The sequence below is a fragment of the Dichomitus squalens genome, assembly GCF_000275845.1.
Source record: "Dichomitus squalens LYAD-421 SS1 unplaced genomic scaffold DICSQscaffold_8, whole genome shotgun sequence".
In the NCBI taxonomy this organism is placed as follows: Eukaryota; Fungi; Basidiomycota; class Agaricomycetes; order Polyporales; family Polyporaceae; genus Dichomitus; species Dichomitus squalens.
Window position 1 is genome coordinate 1024317 of NW_006766890.1, and position 20455 is coordinate 1044771.

General features: G+C 55.3%; 8 protein-coding genes across 8 annotated transcripts; 4 read left to right on the forward strand and 4 right to left on the reverse strand.

Annotated features, from left to right (window-relative positions):
* Positions 1 to 643: 643 nt before the first annotated feature.
* Positions 644 to 2299, forward strand: DICSQDRAFT_154293 (uncharacterized protein; the record flags this gene model as incomplete). Its single annotated transcript, XM_007364395.1, has 6 exons — positions 644 to 800; positions 920 to 1329; positions 1416 to 1503; positions 1612 to 1884; positions 1965 to 2140; positions 2195 to 2299. 6 exons carry the CDS (start codon positions 644 to 646, stop codon positions 2297 to 2299), a joined length of 1209 nt encoding a protein of 402 aa, XP_007364457.1.
* A 113-nt stretch (positions 2300 to 2412) lies between these two features.
* On the reverse strand, positions 2413 to 3377 carry DICSQDRAFT_84040 (GTP-binding protein). The gene is made up of 6 exons (XM_007364396.1): positions 3272 to 3377; positions 3103 to 3213; positions 3036 to 3052; positions 2830 to 2975; positions 2698 to 2778; positions 2413 to 2643 (listed from the first exon to the last, which is right to left on the reverse strand). Exons 1-6 carry the CDS (start codon positions 3334 to 3336, stop codon positions 2443 to 2445), a joined length of 621 nt encoding a protein of 206 aa, XP_007364458.1. The 5' UTR covers positions 3337 to 3377; the 3' UTR covers positions 2413 to 2442.
* Positions 3378 to 3627: 250 nt separating this feature from the next.
* Positions 3628 to 5067, reverse strand: DICSQDRAFT_56823 (NADH:flavin oxidoreductase/NADH oxidase; the record flags this gene model as incomplete). Its single annotated transcript, XM_007364397.1, has 6 exons — positions 3628 to 3795; positions 3856 to 3986; positions 4041 to 4181; positions 4240 to 4509; positions 4575 to 4749; positions 4804 to 5067. The coding sequence occupies 6 exons, from the start codon at positions 5065 to 5067 to the stop codon at positions 3628 to 3630; spliced, it is 1149 nt and encodes a 382-aa protein (XP_007364459.1).
* A 1938-nt stretch (positions 5068 to 7005) lies between these two features.
* Positions 7006 to 11754, forward strand: DICSQDRAFT_103670 (uncharacterized protein). Its single transcript, XM_007364398.1, has 14 exons — positions 7006 to 7131; positions 7191 to 7377; positions 7440 to 7725; positions 7790 to 7941; positions 8000 to 8422; positions 8483 to 9379; positions 9440 to 9679; positions 9739 to 10296; positions 10358 to 10784; positions 10838 to 11090; positions 11143 to 11176; positions 11235 to 11381; positions 11438 to 11497; positions 11554 to 11754. The coding sequence occupies exons 1-14, from the start codon at positions 7076 to 7078 to the stop codon at positions 11569 to 11571; spliced, it is 3738 nt and encodes a 1245-aa protein (XP_007364460.1). The 5' UTR covers positions 7006 to 7075; the 3' UTR covers positions 11572 to 11754.
* Positions 11732 to 14510, forward strand: DICSQDRAFT_135366 (amino acid transporter). Its single transcript, XM_007364399.1, has 11 exons — positions 11732 to 12267; positions 12320 to 12396; positions 12455 to 12502; positions 12558 to 12759; positions 12815 to 13103; positions 13154 to 13199; positions 13251 to 13322; positions 13376 to 13586; positions 13642 to 13998; positions 14047 to 14097; positions 14150 to 14510. Exons 2-11 carry the CDS (start codon positions 12374 to 12376, stop codon positions 14351 to 14353), a joined length of 1503 nt encoding a protein of 500 aa, XP_007364461.1. The 5' UTR covers positions 11732 to 12267; positions 12320 to 12373; the 3' UTR covers positions 14354 to 14510.
* A 212-nt stretch (positions 14511 to 14722) lies between these two features.
* Positions 14723 to 16829, forward strand: DICSQDRAFT_154298 (uncharacterized protein; the record flags this gene model as incomplete). Its single annotated transcript, XM_007364400.1, has 10 exons — positions 14723 to 14834; positions 14856 to 15060; positions 15178 to 15508; positions 15564 to 15743; positions 15797 to 15912; positions 15965 to 16054; positions 16108 to 16127; positions 16183 to 16431; positions 16484 to 16680; positions 16736 to 16829. 10 exons carry the CDS (start codon positions 14723 to 14725, stop codon positions 16787 to 16789), a joined length of 1554 nt encoding a protein of 517 aa, XP_007364462.1. The 3' UTR covers positions 16790 to 16829.
* Positions 16830 to 16960: 131 nt separating this feature from the next.
* Positions 16961 to 18632, reverse strand: DICSQDRAFT_135367 (acyl-CoA oxidase). Its single transcript, XM_007364401.1, has 6 exons — positions 18526 to 18632; positions 18373 to 18464; positions 18217 to 18317; positions 17954 to 18160; positions 17181 to 17894; positions 16961 to 17128 (listed from the first exon to the last, which is right to left on the reverse strand). The coding sequence occupies exons 1-6, from the start codon at positions 18603 to 18605 to the stop codon at positions 17054 to 17056; spliced, it is 1269 nt and encodes a 422-aa protein (XP_007364463.1). The 5' UTR covers positions 18606 to 18632; the 3' UTR covers positions 16961 to 17053.
* A 222-nt stretch (positions 18633 to 18854) lies between these two features.
* DICSQDRAFT_103680 (Cerato-platanin-domain-containing protein) lies at positions 18855 to 20436 on the reverse strand. Its single transcript, XM_007364402.1, has 3 exons — positions 20343 to 20436; positions 20241 to 20292; positions 18855 to 20185 (listed from the first exon to the last, which is right to left on the reverse strand). Exon 3 carries the CDS (start codon positions 19837 to 19839, stop codon positions 19102 to 19104), a length of 738 nt encoding a protein of 245 aa, XP_007364464.1. The 5' UTR covers positions 19840 to 20185; positions 20241 to 20292; positions 20343 to 20436; the 3' UTR covers positions 18855 to 19101.
* Positions 20437 to 20455: the final 19 nt, after the last annotated feature.

Here is a 20455-nt window from a genome sequence, read left to right on the forward strand (position 1 = left end):
CGATTCTCTCTTCCCGTCAGAAGCTCCGTGCAGCTCCCAGATTAGCTCACGCGGTGCCTCCTGTCCGAGTGTCCACTCTACCGCTCCCAGGCCTCTAGCCAGGTTCTCAGGCTCGGATGTTCTTGCCCCTGCTGCCATGCCAGTGCGACGGTAGCATGATGCGACGGCCGAATGTTCCGACTGCGCAAACTGTGGGGCTCTATCGCTCTCAGTGACATGGGTTGTCCGTGACCTAGCTTCATGCAAACCGCAATGCCCCCGGGTGATCACGCTCCAGCTTTCAGAGCTCAGCTGCGTGTTGATGCGTTATGTTCATGGAAGGCTGAGAACGTGCTCATGGCAATCCTGTACCCATTTCGTCTCTTATCGGAGATTGTGTATGCCCGTTTCCCCGGCTCCCGGCAGCCAGGTATCTGGAATTTCGGAAGAGGTTATTCCATTGGGATGAAGAAAGAAGTCGCGGTAGGATTGTCAGTTCCATCACGATTTCCCCCGGGTGCCGAGAGTATATCTTCGGATCCCCTACAGTCAAGGATGCGAAAACGATTTACCTTTGCGACTGCCAGTCCGGATTGTGGCACCTCCCATTTGCTACTCACCGCCGTCTCAGGGTCCTCTGCCGCAGCTGTCGGACATGGCAAACATGGCGGATGTTTGCAATATACTGGGCAGGCTTCGCTGGTTCAATCTCGCGATCCTCACCATCACGCCTGCTGTCGGACTGTACGGTATCTATACGACACGGCTGAGGTGGGAGACCCTCTTGTGGTCTACGGCTTGTTATGTGCTTTCCATGCTTGGTATGTGCTTGATCCCTGTCCGCCTCCAGATGCCAAGGCTAACGATGTACAGGTATCACTGCAGGTGAGAATACCGTCGATTTCTTCTATGGTACAGCTGAAAACGCATGCCGCCTTAGGCTACCATCGTTTATGGTCTCATCGGTCTTACAATGCTTCGCGACCGCTGCAATACCTCCTTTGCCTGCTGGGGGCCAGTGCCGTTCAAGGCTCCATTTATTGGTGGGCGCGAGGACATCGATCGCACCACCGTTATACCGACACACCGCTTGACCCGTATAATGCGAAGCGTGGTCTCTTTTACACTCACGTCGGTTGGATGTTAATCAAGCCCAGCGTGAAGCCCGGACCTTCAGACATCAGCGATCTCAAGAATAACGAGGTCGTGCAGTGGCAACATCGGTGGTATTTCGCTATCATACCGATTGTTGGCTACGCGCTCCCCACAATAGTAGCTGGTCTCGGATGGGGTGATTGGTGGGGAGGATGGTACTACGCCAGCATGTGGCGGATCACGTTCGCGCATCATGTAAGTATGCGAACGTTCGTCCCTCACAAGAAGTCCCGAGATAGCTGAAATTGAGACTCACGTTGTTCTATTCCGTCTCCATGCAGTCTACGTTTTGCATCAACTCTATTGCGCATTATCTCGGGGAGAGCCCGTTCGATGACAAAAAGACGGCACGGGATCACTTCCTCTCAGGCAAGTCGGCAGGCACTTCGCCACCTTTGGTCTGTGCTGATCAATATGCTTCATTCTCCGCCCATATCGTTTCTCCCCTGCCACGTTCGTTGTCAATGAACCGTGCAGCGCTCCTCACGATGGGCGAAGGATACCATAACTTTCATCACCAATTTCCGATGGACTATCGGAACGCTATCAGGTGGTACCAGTTCGACCCGACGAAGTGGTTCATCGCGACGTGCGGTGCGCTTGGCCTTGCGTCGAACTTGCGGGTCTTCCCCGAAAACGAGATTAGCAAGGGAGAGCTCGCGATGCAGCTCAAGAAGCTCAAGAAGGTCCAAGAAGAAATCCGATGGCCAATCCAGGTGGACGACCTGCCGATCGTAAGCTGGGAGAAGTGTGAGTTCCTTCGCACTCAATCGACGTCTTATAAAGGGGAACAACTGATGCGTTGTACCTGTGCGGCGTGGGACGGGAAGTCAAAAAGGAGTCGGAAGAGCGCGTGCTCGTGATTGTATCAGGGTTCATCCATGACGTGAGCGAGTTCTTGGATGAGCACCCGGGCGGACGGGGGCTGCTTCTGGGACAGCGAGGGAAGGATGCGACTGCTGCCTTCTTTGGCGGCGTCTACGAGCATGGGAATGCGGCTCATAACGTACGCACAGCTGATCTTGCTTCAGACGACAAGAGCTGACCAGGTCGCCGATAGCTCCTCTCAATGATGCGCGTCGGTGTTCTTTTAGGTGGGGTGGAACATGTGAAAGCGATCGCACCCGGCGAAAGGTTGCGGATTGTCGAGCGACTTGACCAGTGACTGTATGATACTTGAGGATTGTTTTCCGCCGCGTTTGTTTCGATGATTAATCTCCAGGACCCTCGCTCGCCGCGATCTCCATGGAGGACTTTTTCCTCGATACCAGTTGTAGTGTTACGTCATCATCATTCACGAAGTCAATGTCAATGTACAGTCGCTCTCTGCGCAGATACGCCTCCTTCCGATTGCCAAGTTCCGGCGGCAGCGTCTGTTGACGAGTAGTAAAGTCGGCTAGCGACCTCACCTACGACCCAATCGAGCCCTTCGACAAGGTTCTGCCCTGTCATCGCGCTACATGGCAGGATGCGCCACTGGTGCGACTGGATGGAAAGGAGATCGAGTGCCTACGATCGATGAGCGACCAAGGAACGTACTACGTGCGGATAACTAGGACGTACATCTCGAATCTCGGCGCTGGACATGGACCCTTGAATGTCCTGCTTATTGGCGAAGACGAGAAGCGACGCGCCGGCCAGACGCTAATGAGTCACGGTAAGCGGTGATCACGAAGGTTAGAGAGAGCAGTATACGTCTTCCAGGAGAAGACTGTGAAGCTCCTCCTTGCAGTCTTGCATCCTCATGCGGTCGCCGGAGTCGACAACCCAAACCAATGCATCCGTCTGCTCGAAGTAGTTCCGCCAGTAAGGTCGGAGTGTTCTCTGGCCGCCCACATCCCCTGTAACAGAGTAGCTGCAGTCAGGATGTAATATCTTTGACATGGGTGAGGAGGGCGCACATATATTCAAGGTATATCTGTAGCTATCGTCAGCGTCGTAGTAGTGCGGATTGCGTTCTCCGCTTACTTGCCGTGCACGAAGGTCTTGATGTTGAATCCGAGAGTGGGACTGACCCCCATGATATCCTCTCCGTTGAGCTTCTTCAGGATAGTTGTTTTCCCGGCGTTATCCAAGCCACTGAGCGAAATCATGATTGTCAGCCCTTTACTAGTCCGGGAGATTGAGCGATGCATACAGAAACAGTATCCGCATTTCCTTCTCCTTTTGCCGGTTCTTGCGTATGATAGTTAGCAAGCCCATGTCGACTGATAGTAAGGACCTCTGAGCAGTAGCCTCGGAAGCCGTGGCCCGTAAGTATCAAGAACAGGTCGATCTAGATCGCGGCCGCCGGCGGCTACCACGAAATCCCTCATCATATTGGGCGCTACGTCGTCTGTGCCTCATATTCTATACATAGAGTATTTCTAGGACCTCATAAAAGAACGATACCAATGGATATTTACGTGATTTCTGTCTTTCGACGTAGAGAAACACGACGTCATCTAAGGGTACTGCGTAGTTCGACTCTCATGCACAAGCAGCCGCCTATATCTAGTACTCCAGTTCTTCTGAGCCTTCGACGGTGTAACCACGCGAACGCAAGGACTCCTTAGAGAACTTGTACGTCGTATAACCCTCTGGACTCCCCTTCGTGTGGTGCTTAGTGTGATCGATCTCGTTGAGCGCGATATTCTCCCTAAAGCGGAACGGCAAGTCCGGCTGGGTCGTGACATTGTCAGTGAATTTAAGCACCTGAACAGGAAGACGTGTATCGCTTACGTTCGCGGAAAACGCGCGGCTGTAGCCAATAAGCTGGCCTGTCTCTTCTGCAACCCTGAGGCCGGACTCGCGATCATAGCCGCCGGTTGTAATAACGGGGCGGGGAGCCCACAACCTATTGATGAAGTTCTCTTGCTGGGGAAGAAGTCAGCACATGCGGTTCAATGGCTAGTTATCTCGGTCACGACTTACCGTAGCATCCTGAGGTGCGATGTTCAGGGGAGCGCTGCCTGTGACGACATGGAGGTACGCGAGGTCGGGATACTTTTGCTTGAGCTGGTCGACGAAATACGTGTAAGTCGGAACAGGGTCATCCATGCGCATGTCTGCCGATGTGAGCCTCGTCAATGATTGGCCTTTCCGGAGCAGCAGCAGGCCACGGACCTCCAGCACGACCTGCATCCCACGGGCTCAGCCTAATCGCGGTCTTCTTCTGACCAATCTTCGTGACGACAGCATCGACAACCTCGAGGGCAAATCTGGCTCGGTTTTCAACCGAGCCGCCATATTCGTCCGTCCGCAAGTTGCTCTTGTCATTGAGGAACTGATTGATGAGATAGCCGTTGGCAGCATGGACCTCGACTCCGTCGAAGCCAGAACCATAGACAGCGTTTGAAGCAGCCGTTGCGTACCATCCGACGTAGTCTTTGATTTCTATACACAAGGTCGCGTCAGCGAGGATGCTAGAAGGTTCTAGGGGACCATTTCCTAGTATCTACCTTCTTTGGTCAGCTCTCTGGGTATCTGGTCGGGGGACTCTGGAAGGGGGACTGGTGAAGGTGCGACGTAGGGAATGTCATCGCGGCGGCTGAACAAGCCGTTTCGAGCCATGCGTCCGGTTGCAGAGATCTGGAGGGATATGTATGACTCCCGAGCGTGGACAACGTCAGTGACCTGTATCGTAGTCAATGTCAGTACATGAGAGCTATAGGGTTAGATACTACGAACTTTGCGCCACGCGGTGACTTGTTCACCGCTGTAGATGCCTGGAGTATATTCTACGAGGGTTTGTGCGGAGATATACGTTGACTCTGTAATAAGGAGGGTACCCGGAACGCTTGCACGTTGTTTGTAGTACTTGAGGAGTAGGTCGCCGGGGACCTGGTCCTTGTTGCAGCGGAAGCGTGTCTGCGGTGCAAGTACAACACGGTGGCGCAACTTCATGTCGCCGATTTCAATAGGCTGGAAGAGAGATGCGGAGGTAGAAGACATATTGGACGGAGGCGTAAGATTCGAATGTCCTGTCGGTGGCGATTGTTGGGTTGCGGTGGCTCTGGTCAGTTTTGTCGGATTCCAGGCCATTACTTATACTGACGAGACGATTGCGCTGCGAACAAGGCTTTCGCTGTCCTCAACCTGCGACCGCAACAAGCTAGCCATTTGACATAGGCTACATGCTCATGCGAAAGTCAGCAGCCGGAAAGGTTGACAATCAAGAACGCGAGAGAAGCCATAGGTCGACGTGAGGCGTGCCTGATCATTGGTGAGATTGGTACGGGTACGGCTGCATCTATCCAAGTTGGGATACACAGTGAGTAATCCTTCTCCTGGGCGGCCGATGCACAGTTGCGCACGAACGGTATTCTGTACTTAGCACATAACATCCCGCAGCCAACAGCTACTGCATTACAGAGCATCGGCTCTGCGGCTGCGCTTGCAGTGATCGACCGCGGTAGACATCAGCCGCCCAGCATTTTAGCGGTGGATGCTGTATAAGCACTGCACCCGGGAAGGTAGTGACCTGACCAAGGAAAGTGGGAATGAGTTGGTGGCTGATGAAAATGTGGTGGTCGCTCGCCAACACGGAATTGCTAAATCGGTTCACCATGTTGCGAGCGGTCACTTGCAGATGCACACCCAAGGTTTCATGAGCCTGCCCTATCATACCGGCGCTACGCCATTGTCGCGGCAACTGATGCTGAAGGCGCTACGGAGCAGGTGCTGCCATGTCCTCATGCTTTCTCTGGTCTACATATCGTCGTCCGTACGATCTTCCAACAATGCAGACATTGCTTTCTTGCTTGTCAGTCTGCCCACTGCTTCGGCCACAGGACATTAAACTGGGACTCGGTCTGCCCTCCAAGCTCAGCTCGATAGACTCCTGGGAACACGGTGAGTCCCAATATTGTGCATTTGGCTGGGCCGGGACAGCCGACGATGGACTCGTCCTTTCCTGGCACTTACACCTGGTGAGTCGCGTATTATTCCATCAGCTTGAGTCCTTGAGGTCTTCTTCTCCATGATTACTGCCAAGTGAGAATGCATCTTTGCGACAAGTACTTGCTACTGTCTGGTTCCGCCACCTCGCTCCACTGTGCTACCATCGGTATCAGTAGGGGCGGCTAGTATTAGCTATGCGTACTGTCTCGTTTTGCACGAGAGGTTGCGCATTCTGTCGTAGACGCATGTCTCGACGTCCCGACGCTCGGTGTCTTCTGTGTGCTAGTGTATCTATGTGACCCCTATGTATATTGTGTCATGTAGCGTAACTCGAGCGACCGACAATATATTTGGTTTGTTAAGTATCACAATCCGCAGGAGCCTTACCATAGCAGCGGCTCCTAGATGATAACCAAGTATGGCCGGGAGACATCACCACTTTCCTTTTGTAGCTATGCGGTGAATCTCGAGAAAATCCGGTTGGCTCTGGACGTGACTTTGACTTGACTTCAGTGTAGAGGGCGAAACTCACTGGTGCTAGATGTCAAAAAGTGGTAACTATGTCTATTCTACGGGGTTGCATTCCACCGTTTGAGGGTAGTGATTCATATCTCACTTTTCACACACGCAGTCACACAAGCAGTGTGCATAGCTTACCTGCAGCGTATTAGATCGGATGCTCAGCTCGAATGTACTGCCGTCACAGTAAGAAAAGAATTTGTTGTTGTCGTTGCCGTTGCCGGACGAGCCGTTCACCATGCCCAGACTGATGTATTACCCCGAGAACTGCCACAATACCAAGGTCCATGGTGCCGAAGGTCGTAGGAGAGCTATGCATGGGCTGTACTTAATCCTCGGGTTCTAAAAGTGTCTGTGCGGTGGAGTCAAGCGATCTCAGCGCCGAAGATCCCTCGTGCGGCGGCTCCGGGCCTCCGCGGCACGCTGGTCAGTCAGTCGGCCCCGCTCTCTTCTCTTCCCTCACCTCCCTCTCCAGGGCATCTACGACTGTTCTTGCGCGCAATCCTCAGCAAAAGTAACCTGGAAGCTACCTGATATCTAAATGGCTCCAAAGAACAAGGGAAAGAAGGGAAAGAAGCCGGACGACGATGAGTTCTGGTGCGTAGCTGTCCATCGAGTCTTAATCAACTCTGGCTCACATCTGCTCTCATATCAAGGGAGAAGGCCGGCACCTCTATTGCGGGGAACAACATTGAGGCCCCTGCAGATGCAGGCGAGGCATCAGATGACGATTTCAAGCCCAAGGGAAAGGGCAAGGCTAGCGGATTCTCCGCCTTTGCAGCCCTCGGATTGGAGGAGCCCCCAGTGGACGAGGATGGGGAGGAAGATTTCGGTGGATTGATGGTACGTTGCACTACTCGTTCATGCGCCGGATCACCTATTCAGACTTCGATTTACTTGAATAGTCGGTGCTCAAGGCGTCGAATAAGAAGGGCAAGAAGGACAAGAAGAAGGACAAAAAGGGTGCGAGCGACGTCAAGTTTGAGGATGGGCCCGCACCCGGGGACGGTTCGGACGGCGAAGCCGCGGCGGCCAAGGGTGACATCAGTGCACCAAAGGCACCTGTGCAGATGACTGCTGAGGAGCTCGCAGATGAGGAGTGGGGTCCTGTAAAGAAGGACAAGAAGGGAAAGAAGGGTAAGAAGAAGGGGAAATCGACACAGGAAGACGAGGCAGATGAAGAAAAGCCTGGTACGTTATAGTCTTACGGCTGTTCATTGGGCGTGCGGTGGGGCTCATTGGCAACAATATGAAGCCGAGGCACCGGCCGCACTCGCGCCTGCGGAGGCCTCCCCATCGCCTGCACCTCCCGCGGAGAAGGATGAGGACGAGGAAAACGCAGGTGATGGCGCGCCAAAAATCTTGTCGAAAAAGGAGAAGGAGAAGTTGAAGAAGGAGCGAGAAAAGGTGCGCACACGTTATCATCACACAGGCTCAGCAGCTAGCTCACAGATTGAGTCGACAGGCGAAGAAGAAGGCTCAGGCAGCAGCGAAGAAGGCAACGGAGGGTGGCGAAGAGGCAGCACCCGCGGCACCTTCAGAACCTGCCCCCGCTTCTGCAGCTGCGGCGGCTGAGGCCGAGGACGAGGAAGACGAGGGAGGTGCCGAAGGCGGTGCTGGTGGAGGCGATAAGAAGAAGAAAAAGAAGAAGAAAGCCAAGAAGGACGAGGAACCCGCGCCCGCGCCTGCGGCGGCGGCGGGGAAGAAAAAGGGAGCCGCGGGTATCAGCGCGTTGAAGGCGCTGATGGAAGAGAAGAAGCGTTTGGAGGAGGAAGCGCGACGGAGAGAAGAGGAGGAGAGGAGGCGGATCGAGGAGGAGGAAAGGAGAGCAGCGGAGGAGGAGAAGCGGAGGGAGGAAGAGAAGCAGAGGAAGAAGGAGAAAGAGAAGGTACGTTCCACTCGTTCACCTCAACTCACTGTCGGCCGGATCCTCATGCACGATTTGTAGGCCAAGCGCGAGATCGCGAAAAAGGAGGGCCGTCTTCTTACTAAGAAGCAGAAGGAGGAGCAGCGTGCGGCTGAATTGCGCAAGCAGGCCCTGCTCGCGTCGGGCGTTCAGATCGAAGGCTTACAGCAGGGCGGCGGGTCCGTAGACAAGCCCAAGCGCGTGGTCTACGACAATCGCAAGAAAAAGAAGGGCCCGGCGAGCGCAGCTGGCAGTAGTGTACCCGGTACCCGCGATACTTCGCCTGTGCGCGAAGAGAAGCCGGCTACTCCCGAGCCCGTGCCTGCTCCTGCGACTCCCGCGACTCCCGAGCCTTCAGCGGAGGAGCCGCAGAAGGATGAGGATGTCAAGGATGACTGGGAGGCAAGTAGCGATGACGAGCAGAAGAAGGCAGACAGCGTGAAGGACTCTTGGGATGCGAGCAGCGACGAGGAGGAAGAGGCACCCAAAGCCAAGCCTGCCTCTACACCTGCGTCCAAGGCCGCTGCAACAAACGGCTCCGCGACTCCCACAAAAGACAAGGCCGCCGCTCTTGCCAAAGAGGAGAAGGCGCAGAAACCGAAGGTTCCCGTACCACCGACCAAGGCAGCTGGCGCTCCAAAGCCTGCCAACGGCGCCGCGTCAGCGAAGGGGGATTCTGATTCCGAGGAGTCCTCTGACGAAGACTCGGATGAGGATTCAGACGAGGACTCTGACGAAGACAGCTCGGACGAGAGCTCTGACGAGGGTGGTATGACCACCGCGCAGCGCCAGGCTGCACAACGGAAAGCGGAGGCTGCGGCGAGGAGGCAGAAGGCGCACGAGGAAGCTCTTGCCGCACGGAGCAAGGACAACCTCCGCAGTCCCATTTGCTGTATTCTTGGACATGTCGATACCGGTAAGACGAAGCTTCTAGACAAGGTAAGCCCGTTGTTCTTGCGGAGTAATGTTTCCATAGGCGTTGACGAGACTGCTTCATAGATTCGTCAAACGAACGTCCAAGAAGGCGAAGCTGGAGGTATTACGCAGCAGATTGGTGCGACGTATTTCCCGGTCGATGCCATCAAGACCAAGACGGCCGTCATGAACAGGGATGGTAGCCAGGAGTACAAGATCCCTGGTCTGCTCATCATCGATACTCCCGGACACGAATCGTTCACGAATCTACGGTCTCGTGGTTCCTCGTTGTGTAACATTGCCATTCTTGTCGTTGATATCATGGTGAATATAGTTGCACGCCGTTCGTTGTGAGAAGCGCATGCTGACAAGTCATTCGACAGCACGGCCTCGAGCCCCAGACGTTAGAGTCCCTTCGTCTTTTGAGGGACCGCAAAACGCCGTTCATCGTCGCACTCAACAAGATCGATCGTATCTATGGCTGGCAGCCGATCCCCGACAACGATTTCCGCACCTCGCTTGAAAAGCAGTCGCGCACAGTGCAGCGCCAATTCGAGGATATGTCGAAGAAGATCATCGTCGCATTTGCCGAGCAGGGTCTCAATGCCGTTCTCTACTACGAGAACAAGAACTTTGCTCGTAACGTCTCGATTGTCCCAACCTCTGCCGTGACTGGCGAGGGTGTGCCCGACATGATCATGCTCCTCGTTAATCTGACGCAGCAGCGTATGAGCGATAGACTCATGTACCTGTCCGAGCTCGAGTGCACGGTGCTCGAAGTCAAGGTCATCGAAGGTCTGGGTACGACGATCGACGTCGTCCTGTCGAACGGTATCCTGCACGAGGGCGACAAGATTGTAGTCTGCGGTCTGAACGGTCCCATCGTAACTCAAATTCGTGCTCTGCTCACGCCACAGCCGTTACGAGAGCTTCGCATAAAGGTGGGATCTTGACTTCTATGTGCTATTGAGTTGTCTCTGACCACCATCAACACGTCTCTAGTCTCAATATGTCCATCACAAGGAGGTCAAGGCTGCTCTCGGTGTCAAGATCGTCGCTCCCGACCTAGAGAAGGCTATCGCCGGTTCACGTCTACTCGTCTGCGGCCCCGATGACGATGAAGAGGAGCTCATGGACGAGGTTATGTCCGACCTCACTACCCTGCTCAACTCCATCGACAAGTCTGGGCGCGGTGTCTGCGTGCAGGCGTCTACCCTCGGTTCGCTTGAGGCGCTCTTGGACTTCTTGAAGTCGAGCAAGATTCCTGTGTCAGGCATCAACATCGGGCCGGTGCACAAGAGAGATGTCATGCGTGCGGCGACGATGTTGGAGAAAGCAAAGGAGCTTGCATGCATCCTATGCTTCGACGTTACGGTCGACAGGGACGCGGAGCGGTTAGCCGAGGAAATGGGTATTCGTCTGTTCAAAGGTACGTTAGTCTCGCGAGCTGTCTTCGTGTCGAAATGTTGACGTGGTTCCCAGCCGATATCATCTACCACTTGTTCGACGCGTTCACCGCATACAACAACGAGATTATGGAGGCGAAGAGGAAGGACGCCGCTCCTCAGGCTGTCTGGCCCTGCCGTCTCAAGACCATTGCCGTGTTCGCAAAGCGTGACCCCATCATTCTCGGCGTTGATATTCTTGACGGTACTCTTCGCGTTGGTACACCTATTTGCGTCGTCAAGGTCGACCCTGAGACGCAGAAGAAGGAGATCATTGACCTGGGCAAAATGTATGTGCTGTCCTCTCCCATCTCTAACGTCTGTATCTAATTTCGTTTGTAGCACGTCGCTTGAGATCAATCACAAGTCTTACGACGTGAGTGTCATAGGCATTTCGTCAGGCCGCAGCAAAACTGAACGGGTTTTGTTTACAGATTGTCAAGAAGTCCCAAGCCGGTGGTGGTGTCGCTGTAAAGATCGAGCACGCGGTGTACCAGTCCGCCAAGATGTTTGGGCGCCATTTCGATGAGAAGGATGAGCTGTATTCGCACATTACACGACAGAGTATCGACGTTCTGAAGGTACGTCGCGTTGGTCCTATGAGATACAGCTCAGGAGCTGACTACGCTATGCCTAGTCTTCGTTCAAGACCGACGTAACGAACGAGGAGTGGTTGCTCATCAAGGCACTCAAGCCTGTAAGTGTCCCTGGTCTCCTCCGACTACTGCGATCTCACTTCAACACTCCTCACAGCGTTTGAACATCCAGTAGATGTCGGACGACGTCTAACGGCCTAATGTTGCAAGAATTGTACTCGAGAATCGAGGTCTGTATCGATGGCAATTTGCGTGTGCTAGTGTGGGAAGGAGTTACGTAACGCGCTGTATTTATAAGCAATCGGTCTGGCTCTGTATCTTCTTCGCTTCGTCTCCGGAATCTCGAGCCTGCCTCCCGATCTCAGACTCCCGTTCTGTTCTAAGCACACACCCCGAGGATCTTCTCAGAATGTCAGCACTGAATGGGGCTACCAATTCTCCGCCGTCGAAGACGATCGATGCCGAACGCGACTCAACCGAAGGCATGGACGAAGACGAGCTTAAGCTGGTGATTACCTAGGAGCAGGAGACATAGCTGGGACCAAACTGTGCAGGAATGGGCTATGATAACGAGACTTACCTTCGGTAACGTTCTCTTCTAGTTGTGAACTGGTGTGGCTACGGGTATCCTCTCCTGGAAGTCTGCTGCTCATCGGCCTGCTGGTTGGCCGGGACCGGCTACCGGCGCAAGGGCGGTGGACGAACAGGAAGGGTTGAGATTACACCGTTCGAACCTGATCAGCGCTCAGACCTGCGTAGGGAAGCCCCCAGTGTCGCCTTTTTGCCCCCCCGGGTACTCCGGGGGTCTAAGCAGAATGTACTGATCGTTTCTATTTCGCATGCTCTTCAGCACAAGCTCGGGTACAAGCAGGTATGACCGAGTATGTTTCTACACGAATGTGTTTAACTTGCCTCTACGCTAGTCGTTACACCGTAGCTGGCATTTCATCGAAAGCTTTGCGGCTAGCTTTGTTGCCATGAACTTTATTGGCGGCGTTCGGTGAGTATGATCTAGTATAGTGCAATCACATTTAGCCATTCTGACAGGCGCATGTCAGGTCCGGTTTCTTCCTTGGCTTGCTTGCGGGCGGTCCTGCTGCCGTATGGTACGCCACATTTCCTCTTCTCTAGGAGCGGAGGTTCTTGATCTCCCTAACGCAGGTCTTCGTATATCATCTCGATGATATTCATGTTCATCACTGCGGCGGTCCTTGCGGAGATTTGCTCTGCGCTCCCACTGAGCGGCTCGATCTACATTTGGTCTGCTGAGAGCGCAGGACCGAAGTACGCCAGGTTCTTTGGCTTCATCGTTGCATGGTGGTCGACCACCGCTTGGATGACCTTCGCCGCAGGCAATTGCCAGGTTTGTGAATTTGCTGTTTCCCATTCTACGGAGCGCTTTGCTTACAAAAGTGCAGACTACCGCCAACTACATCGTCTCACAACTGGCGGTGTGGGAGATAGACTTCCCCGGAGGGATTGGCTATGATAACGTCAAATGGCGTGCGCTCATCTGGGCGATCTCCGAGGGTGTTCTGCTCCTTTCCATCGCCATCAATTACCTTCCTCCGAGGTTGTACTCGGCAGTGTTTAAGTTCTCTGTCGCGCTCTACGCCGTCGATTTCTTGCTGTGCGTCATCTGGCTACCCATTGGTGTCTCCAAGACGTACGGATTCCGCTCTGCAAAGGAAGTCTTCACAATGACCTGTGAGTTTCTGTTCACTCAGGTAACGGCATGAATACTGATGCTCTCATAGATAACGGGACTGGAGCACCCGCAGGCTGGAACTGGATTCTTTCGTTGTAAGTGTAGTCTGTGAGAACGACTTGCCCGCGTGTTCTCACTCATTGTAGTTTGTTCACCGCGGGTACAATGATTGGCTTCGATGCCTCTGGACACATCGCTGAGGAGACCAAGAATGCTAGGTACGCATACTAATGCACGGCGTTGTTGTGTGCCGCTGAAACTTTGCGGCTAGTGTTGTGGCAGGACAAGGCATCATCACCTCCGTCGTGGCAACTGGCGTTTTGGGATTCGCAACTACGATCCTATTCCTGTTCTGCACCCCCGACCTCGACACGTTGTTCGCTTTGGAGGCCCCTCAACCCTTCGTGCAAATCTACGCACTCGCCCTTGGCAAGGGTGGCAGTGTCTTCATGACCATCATCGCTACGCTCGGTCTCATCCTGGTATGTTCAACGTACGCACAAAGAATTTTTTCCCGCTGATTCCATGTATACCTAGAGTACTAGTGTGGCGATCGTCGCTGCGTCTCGCCTCATCTTCGCCGTCGCTCGTGACGGTGTGCTCCCTTTGTCGGGATGGATCGGTCAGGTCGACGCGCAGAAGCAGCCCCGCAACGCCGTCACTGTCATGTTTGTTTTCGGCGCCTTCATTTTGTGTACTATACTGCCCAGTCAGGTGGCGTTCACGTCGCTCATCTCTGCTGGTGGTATCCCGACGACTGCTGCCTACGGTTTGATCGCCTTGCTCCGCCTAACAATGACACCAAACGACTTCACCAATTCCCACTTCTACCTCGGTCGCTGGAGGATCCCGTTTTATATCTCGGCGGTTTTGTTCAACGGCCTTGTCTTTGCGGTATGTAGTAGCGGTCATGTGCCAGGCCACGTCATGAACAGTTTGCAGGTCCAAATATCGCCATTCTTCTTCCCGACGGACGCCTCGACGTTCAACTTCGTGAGTCACACCTTTGCATCGATTCTGCAGCTCTATTGATGACCAGATCTAGGCATGCGTAATCCTCGGTTCTGTTACCATCTTCGGTATCCTCAGCTGGTACTTTGTCCCCGAAGAGAAGTGGCTCCGTCGCGACCAAGTCTTGCATCAGCTCAAGGTTGCCGACGAGCCCCTCGAAGGAGAGCAGTCCTACGCATCGACTTCAGTTCCTGAGCTCCCGGAGGATACGGCGCCCAAGTCGAAGCGTGTAGACTAAGGATCGCTGCGAAATGTCTTGGATATACTGGTGATTCGTTTGTCTATGCTCACAAAGCCGTTGCGTTGTACTTCATAGAATCCCCACAGTATCTAGACTCCATCGCTGCTATCTTTGCTGTTGACATTCTATGACCAATTAAAGTGTTATGTCTCGTGCTCCACACTCTTCATTATGCAACGTCAGCTCGCCGTAGTGGGAGCTGCAACTGAGAAGGAAGAGGGGGCTAACAGCATACAAGTAGGGCCTATACTCGATGCGCACTCTATCCGAGACCGGTTTGACACGGTAACCCGGACCGATTTTCCGCCAGCGCTCATGCAAGAGGGCCCATATGCGTTAACCCGATTCTAGGAGTTGATGCACTTAATGTTCGCCCGCTCTCTTCCTCTGCCAACTTGTCCGAGAGCGGCAGCACGGGCAGCCTCGTCCTCGAGAGCTGCCTTGACAGTTTCCCGTCGTGCCCATACCACTGCTCGCTGTAATGCTTCCGCCGTGACAGTCAATGGCCATTCACAACTCAAACCCACTATCTATGGTCAGCCACTTGCTCCCTCCCATGCCCACTTGATCCGCTCGGAGGAGACTACCCCAGGGATACCACAAAAGGATTATGACATACGGAGGCGGAAGCTCATGGAAAACCTCCCGGAGGGTAGCCTGGTGGTGTGCGTCGCTGGGCAGGTAAAATACATGAGCGGTTGTAAGTGACGGCCCCTACCTGCTATGTTTCAGGAAACCTCACACTATTGTTGTGCCCAGTGATATTGTACGTGGAATGTTACCGACGCTATCTGTTGTGCCCACATATTTGTCCTCTGTAGCTACAAGTTCCGCCAGTCGTCTGACTTCTGGTACCTAACGGGCTTCGATGAGCCGGATGCTGCAGTAATCCTCGAGAAGCGTCCTTCCTCTCCTCGCGGGTACTATATGAGGATGTTCTCGGTAGGCACGGACCCCGCGAAGGAGAAGTGGGACGGAGCGCGCACATGCCAAGAAGACGTTGTGCAGTACTTCGGCGCGGACGAGGCGGAGCCTATCTCCGTGTTCCCGTCGGTTCTGAGGAGCCTGGTGGCGAACGCGTCCCATGTGTACTTCGATCTGCCGAGCCAGTCGAAGCGGACGCGCGCCGTATCACCGAAGTCGTTGTTGAAGGTGCGCATACAGTGAGTCCTTCACCACTGCCTGATACCGAACCCCGCGACTTGAGTACTTGTCCTCGTCTGGAGCCATGTCACGTACGGAGTACGACAGCCTGTTTGACTCGCTCAGCAGCAATAAACGCAAGGCATTGGCTCCGGAGGTTGGACGCTTGCGTGCCATCAAGAGCAAGCACGAACAGGAGGTCATGCGACAGGCGGCCGACATTAGTGCGCGTGCGCACAACAAAGTACGCGAATTCATTTCTGTCATGGAACGTCACCTCTAATTTGTTGTCAATAGACTATGCGCTTTACTGAGCCCGGGATGGCGGAACATACCGTGGCAGCACATTTTGAGTACCTGTGTGCTCGCGAAGGCGCACAGCGTCCAGCTTATGTACCTGTTGTAGCTTCTGGGTACGGCCGACTCTCTGCAGCTTCTTCTGACGTCTCTAACGGTCCCCCGCAGCCCTAACGGCCTCATAATCCACTACACATCTAATAATCAACTAATAGCAGATGGCGAGATGGTCCTGATAGATGCCGGCTGTGAATACAAGTACGTACTGCCATTTACTCAAGGTATCCCGGCTGCTCACGTCTATCGTTCAGCGGCTACGCTTCTGATATTAGTATGTCTGCTCTACACTGTATCGATTCTCGTTGAGTTGATCTACGCTGTGTCAGCCCGTACATTCCCGGCGAATGGCTCCTTCACGTCCGAGCAAGCGACACTTTACAACGTCGTACTCACCGTCCAGAAGCGTCTCATCGACCTCTGTACCGAGTCCTCTGCGATGTCTATCGTACAGATCCACAGGGAGTCGTGCAACATGCTCCGGAAGGAGCTCGAGCGAATAGGCTTCCACTTCCCACTTGGAGCAGGAACCCTAGATGCCCTGTACCCCCATCTCGTCGGACACCCGGTTGGGATTGGTGAGCCACGGCTCTTTTGAGTTCGTCCGGGGCGGTAGCTGATGTGCCGCAGACTTGCACGAGTCGAACCATATGGACAGACACGAGCCCATCAAGGAGGGCATGGTCATCACCATCGAACCCGGGGTTTACGTCCCTCCGCTGCCCGAGTTTCCGAAGGCGTTCCACAACGTCGGTATCAGGATTGAGGATGAGGTGCTCGTGAGGAAGGATCACCCGGAGGTGCTGAGTGCTAATGCCCCGAAGGAGGTATGTGGAACATCTCCGCAGACGGAGGATAACCTAACGTGTATCTTCCCGACAGATCGCAGATATCGAGGGGTCGTGCCAAGGGCTATTGGGTCTAACCCCATTCTAGTCGATAATTGTAGTCGACGCACCTCGTCCATGAGGCTAATGCTATCTTGTATGCTCAACTCATTCCCACATGGTCGGTGTCGTTGGACCGAGTACCATATGGCTATGCAGCGGTATGTCTTGCCAGAGCATCGACAGTGACTACCTGAGGCAAGCTGCACACTATGGTAGGTTGGTATGGTATGTGTACAATCACTCTGATGCTTGCTACCTAACGACAAACTTGATATGGGGAGTAGAGATGTAGATGCAGGCACAGGACGTCCTATGAATACTGCTTCTGGATGAACTTGGCGATAGTCTGTAGTTGAATGTTCGAGGTGCCCTCGTAAATCGCACCCTGTGTCTGCGTCAGCCATGGCAATTGCGGGATCTCGCAAAGCAGCACTCACAATCTTTGAGTCACGCCAGTACTTCTCGATTCCGGTCTCTCGCGTGAAGCCGACACCGCCCGCCCATTCGATCGCCGAGCCAGCAACGCGCTGTGCGACCTGGCTCGCCGCATACTTCGCAATCGCCGCCTCCCGCACGAACTCCCTGCCCTCCTCCTTTCTCCGCGCAGCGTTGTAGGTCAGCAGGCGCGCGGCCTCGATCTCGACCGCCGCCTGGGCCTGCTGGAACATCATGCCCTGGAACGTCCCCACGGGCTTGCCGAACTGGCTCCGCTGGAAGGTGTAGGGCACGGCCTTGTCGAACGCGCCCTGGGCGAGCCCGAGCATCTGCGCGGCAATGCCGATGCGGCCCTCGTTGAGGATCTCGATGGCGATCTTGTAGCCCTTGCCCTCGCCCCCGAGCACGTTCTCGGCGGGGACGCGGAGGTCGTCGAAGGCGAGGGAGCAGGTGGAGGAGGCGCGGATGCCGAGCTTCTGCTCCTTCTTGGCGATCTTGATGCCCATGTCCTTGGTGGCGATGAAGCAGGTGATGCCCTTGTAGCCCTTGCTGGGGTCGATGTTGGCGAAGATGAGGAAGAAGTCGGCCTCGTACGAGTTCGTGATCCACATCTTGGTGCCGTTGATGACCCACTCGTTGCCGTCCTTGACCGCGCGCGTCTGCAGCGCGAACGCGTCTGAGCCTGACGCGGGCTCGGACAGGCAGAAGGAGCCGAGCTAATACGGCCGTTGCCGTTAGGTGAGAGGGTTTACGCTGGAGGGGCGGGATAACGGACCATAGACTCAGAGAGCTTGGGGAGCCACTTGTCCTGCTGCTCCTTCGTGCCGTACTTGCGCACGACGGTGTTCACCAGCGTGTTGTGCACGTCGCACATCACCGACACCGATGGGTCCACCCGCGCAAGCTCCTCAATCGCGATGATTGCGGACGTGAACGACGACTCTGCGCCCCCGTGCTCTGCGCTCGTCTCGATACCCATGAGCTGACGCGCGGCACGATTCAGTAGAAATTATGGAGAGACATGGGGGTGGGACATACCCCCTGCTCAAAGAGCGCCTTGATGATCGAGGGGTCCATGTTTTCGTTCTCGTCCATCTCGCGCACCTTCGGGGCCACGACGTCCTCCGCGAATCTCCTCACTGGGGGTGCGCGGTCAGCAGTCGATCCGTGGGGCGCGAGGGGGCTGGGGCGTACCAGACTCGCGGAGCATCTCCTCTTCCTCCGTCAAGGTGTCGAGCGAGGTCGGGCGGACCTCCGATGCGACTGCATGTGAGCGAGAGAAACGCCTACGTGACACGACATTTGGTCAGTCTACGGTTGTCGTTCTCGACCTCCTAAACCGCTTACCGTGCCGCGACCTGGGGCAGCACGCGCTTGCGCAGGACTGAAGTAGCGGGCTTGACAGCACGAGCAGCGGAGCGCAACATGGTGGAGGTGAATAAGTCAAAGTACAGTACAGGCGGAAGAGGGAGAGAGGTGCGCTGGTCCCTGGAGGTCAAGGTCACCGTCGCCGGGAGCGTCCGCCCGGACCTTGTCGCTTACTGCAGGCGCTCGATGCGCGGGGCAGGCGGGGTAATCACATGCGCCCCCGCTTCCCCGCCCATCGTCTTCGGAACTCACGCCGCTCCACTATGCCGCACGTCGGGCGATCGTGGCCCTCATCCCCCATACGCGACGCTGTGTACACTTTCATGAATGACATTCGCAAACCAGCCCAATCGTGGCTACAGAACATGTATGCCTATGCAAGATAGTCCGTGGTCCTTTACAATGTCCGTGAGTGTTCGTGTGCAGTCCGTAAGCATTCCGAATGTCCGTCGTAAACTCTGACGTGTGCAACGTCCGTCATGCTCTGCAATATAAGCATCCGCATGAGCACATATCCAATCCTCTGCAGAACGCCCTCACGGAGACACGTACCGTCTACAGACCGCAAGCGGAAGCAGCGACCTGCTTAGCAGTCGCGTTCACCCGGCCCAGGAACACGCCCTGGTTGTCCGTCAGCGTGTTCAGCGCGCCGAGCGCGACGTTGAACCCCGAGTCCGTGTGGTCGATCGCGAGCACGTTGATGCTCTTCCCGTTGTACGTCAGCTGCCAGCACGACCCGCACTGCGCCGAGTTCCAGCCCGCGACCGCCGCAGCGCCCCCGATGTTCGGGAAGTGCGGCAGCGAGCCGAACGTGCTGAAGCCCTTCGTGATCAGCCCGTTGGGCCCGTCCGAGCACGCGACGGTCGTGAGCTGCCCGTCCGAGTTGTCGTACGTCTCGTCGTACGAGACGGTGACGGTGGCCGCGAGGGTCGTGGAGACGGCGGCGAGGAGCGCGAGGGCGAGCGTCGTGAACTGCATCGTGACTGACTGGTGGGGGGTGGCGAAAGATGTGCTGACGGGTTGAGGATTGCGAGTAGATGCGATGGCGAGAGAGCGTAGGATGCTGCTGCTGCTGCTGGTCAACTCGGCTTGCTCGAGCTTGTATATATACCCACGAGAGAGCAGAACACCATGGTTCGAGAACGCCAGTGCTCCCCCGACTTGAGAAGGCTCGCAGCGTCGGTTGGTCTGGGCGACGCGGAGAATCCACCCGACACGTGGCCGCGTCCCATGCTGTACAAGGACGTCACCGTATTCAAAGCGCAACAGCCGCCCGAGGCGAACGGAGCTCATGAGACCGTCTCGCGGGCACCTACTCACCGTCTGGGCGCAGGGAAGGCTGCATAGCGAACAGGCAGATCATTGATCGAGGTTCTCTTGACGTGGGAGACCGATCAAGCGGGCGGAACGCGGGTGTATGGGCACGGGTGGCTTGAGTGCCGTCCGACCAGACGATTCGTTCGTCTGGCAGAGGTCGCGGCGAGATGTTGAGCTTGTACAGTCGACAGTCGAAACACAGCCCTAACCAAGCTTGATTCCGGGGCTCGCTGCCCGCATGGCGCAGCAGGCCGCTGCAAAAGTGGACATACCATACGAACCGTCAGCTAAATGGCCGGTATAACCCCCTGGGGAAAGAAGCCTGCTACTCCTTAGTCATTACGTGGAATATCAAGAACAGGCCGTCGAGTCCTCACTCTAGAAGGTTCGTCGGGGACACATGTCTGCTCTAGAGGCCCACAAGACTCCCTGAGGTCGGGTACGTTAGACATCAGATGCAGTCATGTCATTGTACACACCTCGGTGCCACGAGGCATCGCCGTCTGCCTAGTTCCACTCGCAACAAGGCCAGAGTACGCCGCGAAACATCCGAAGCCACGCACGCGCCGAGGCTGGGGGCGTTTGGAAGGAG

Coding starts and splice junctions, on each gene's coding strand:
- DICSQDRAFT_84040 (XM_007364396.1), bottom strand. CDS start 3,336: ATGGGCTTGCTAACTATCATACGCAAGAACCGGCAAAAGGAGAAGGAA. Junction 3,214..3,271: donor GAAATGCGGATACTGTTTCT/GTATGCATCGCT, acceptor GATTTCGCTCAG/TGGCTTGGATAACGCCGGGA. Junction 2,779..2,829: donor ACAGTCTTCTCCTGGAAGAC/GTATACTGCTCT, acceptor GTGACTCATTAG/CGTCTGGCCGGCGCGTCGCT.
- DICSQDRAFT_103670 (XM_007364398.1), top strand. CDS start 7,076: ATGGCTCCAAAGAACAAGGGAAAGAAGGGAAAGAAGCCGGACGACGAT. Junction 7,378..7,439: donor AAGATTTCGGTGGATTGATG/GTACGTTGCACT, acceptor TTACTTGAATAG/TCGGTGCTCAAGGCGTCGAA. Junction 7,942..7,999: donor TGAAGAAGGAGCGAGAAAAG/GTGCGCACACGT, acceptor TTGAGTCGACAG/GCGAAGAAGAAGGCTCAGGC.
- DICSQDRAFT_135366 (XM_007364399.1), top strand. CDS start 12,374: ATGAACTTTATTGGCGGCGTTCG. Junction 13,323..13,375: donor GAGGAGACCAAGAATGCTAG/GTACGCATACTA, acceptor CTTTGCGGCTAG/TGTTGTGGCAGGACAAGGCA. Junction 13,587..13,641: donor CTACGCTCGGTCTCATCCTG/GTATGTTCAACG, acceptor ATGTATACCTAG/AGTACTAGTGTGGCGATCGT.
- DICSQDRAFT_135367 (XM_007364401.1), bottom strand. CDS start 18,605: ATGTTGCGCTCCGCTGCTCGTGCTGTCAAGCCCGCTACTTCAGTCCTG. Junction 18,465..18,525: donor CTGCCCCAGGTCGCGGCACG/GTAAGCGGTTTA, acceptor CGTGTCACGTAG/GCGTTTCTCTCGCTCACATG. Junction 17,129..17,180: donor ACTGGCGTGACTCAAAGATT/GTGAGTGCTGCT, acceptor ACGCAGACACAG/GGTGCGATTTACGAGGGCAC.
- DICSQDRAFT_103680 (XM_007364402.1), bottom strand. CDS start 19,839: ATGAGCTCCGTTCGCCTCGGGCGGCTGTTGCGCTTTGAATACGGTGAC.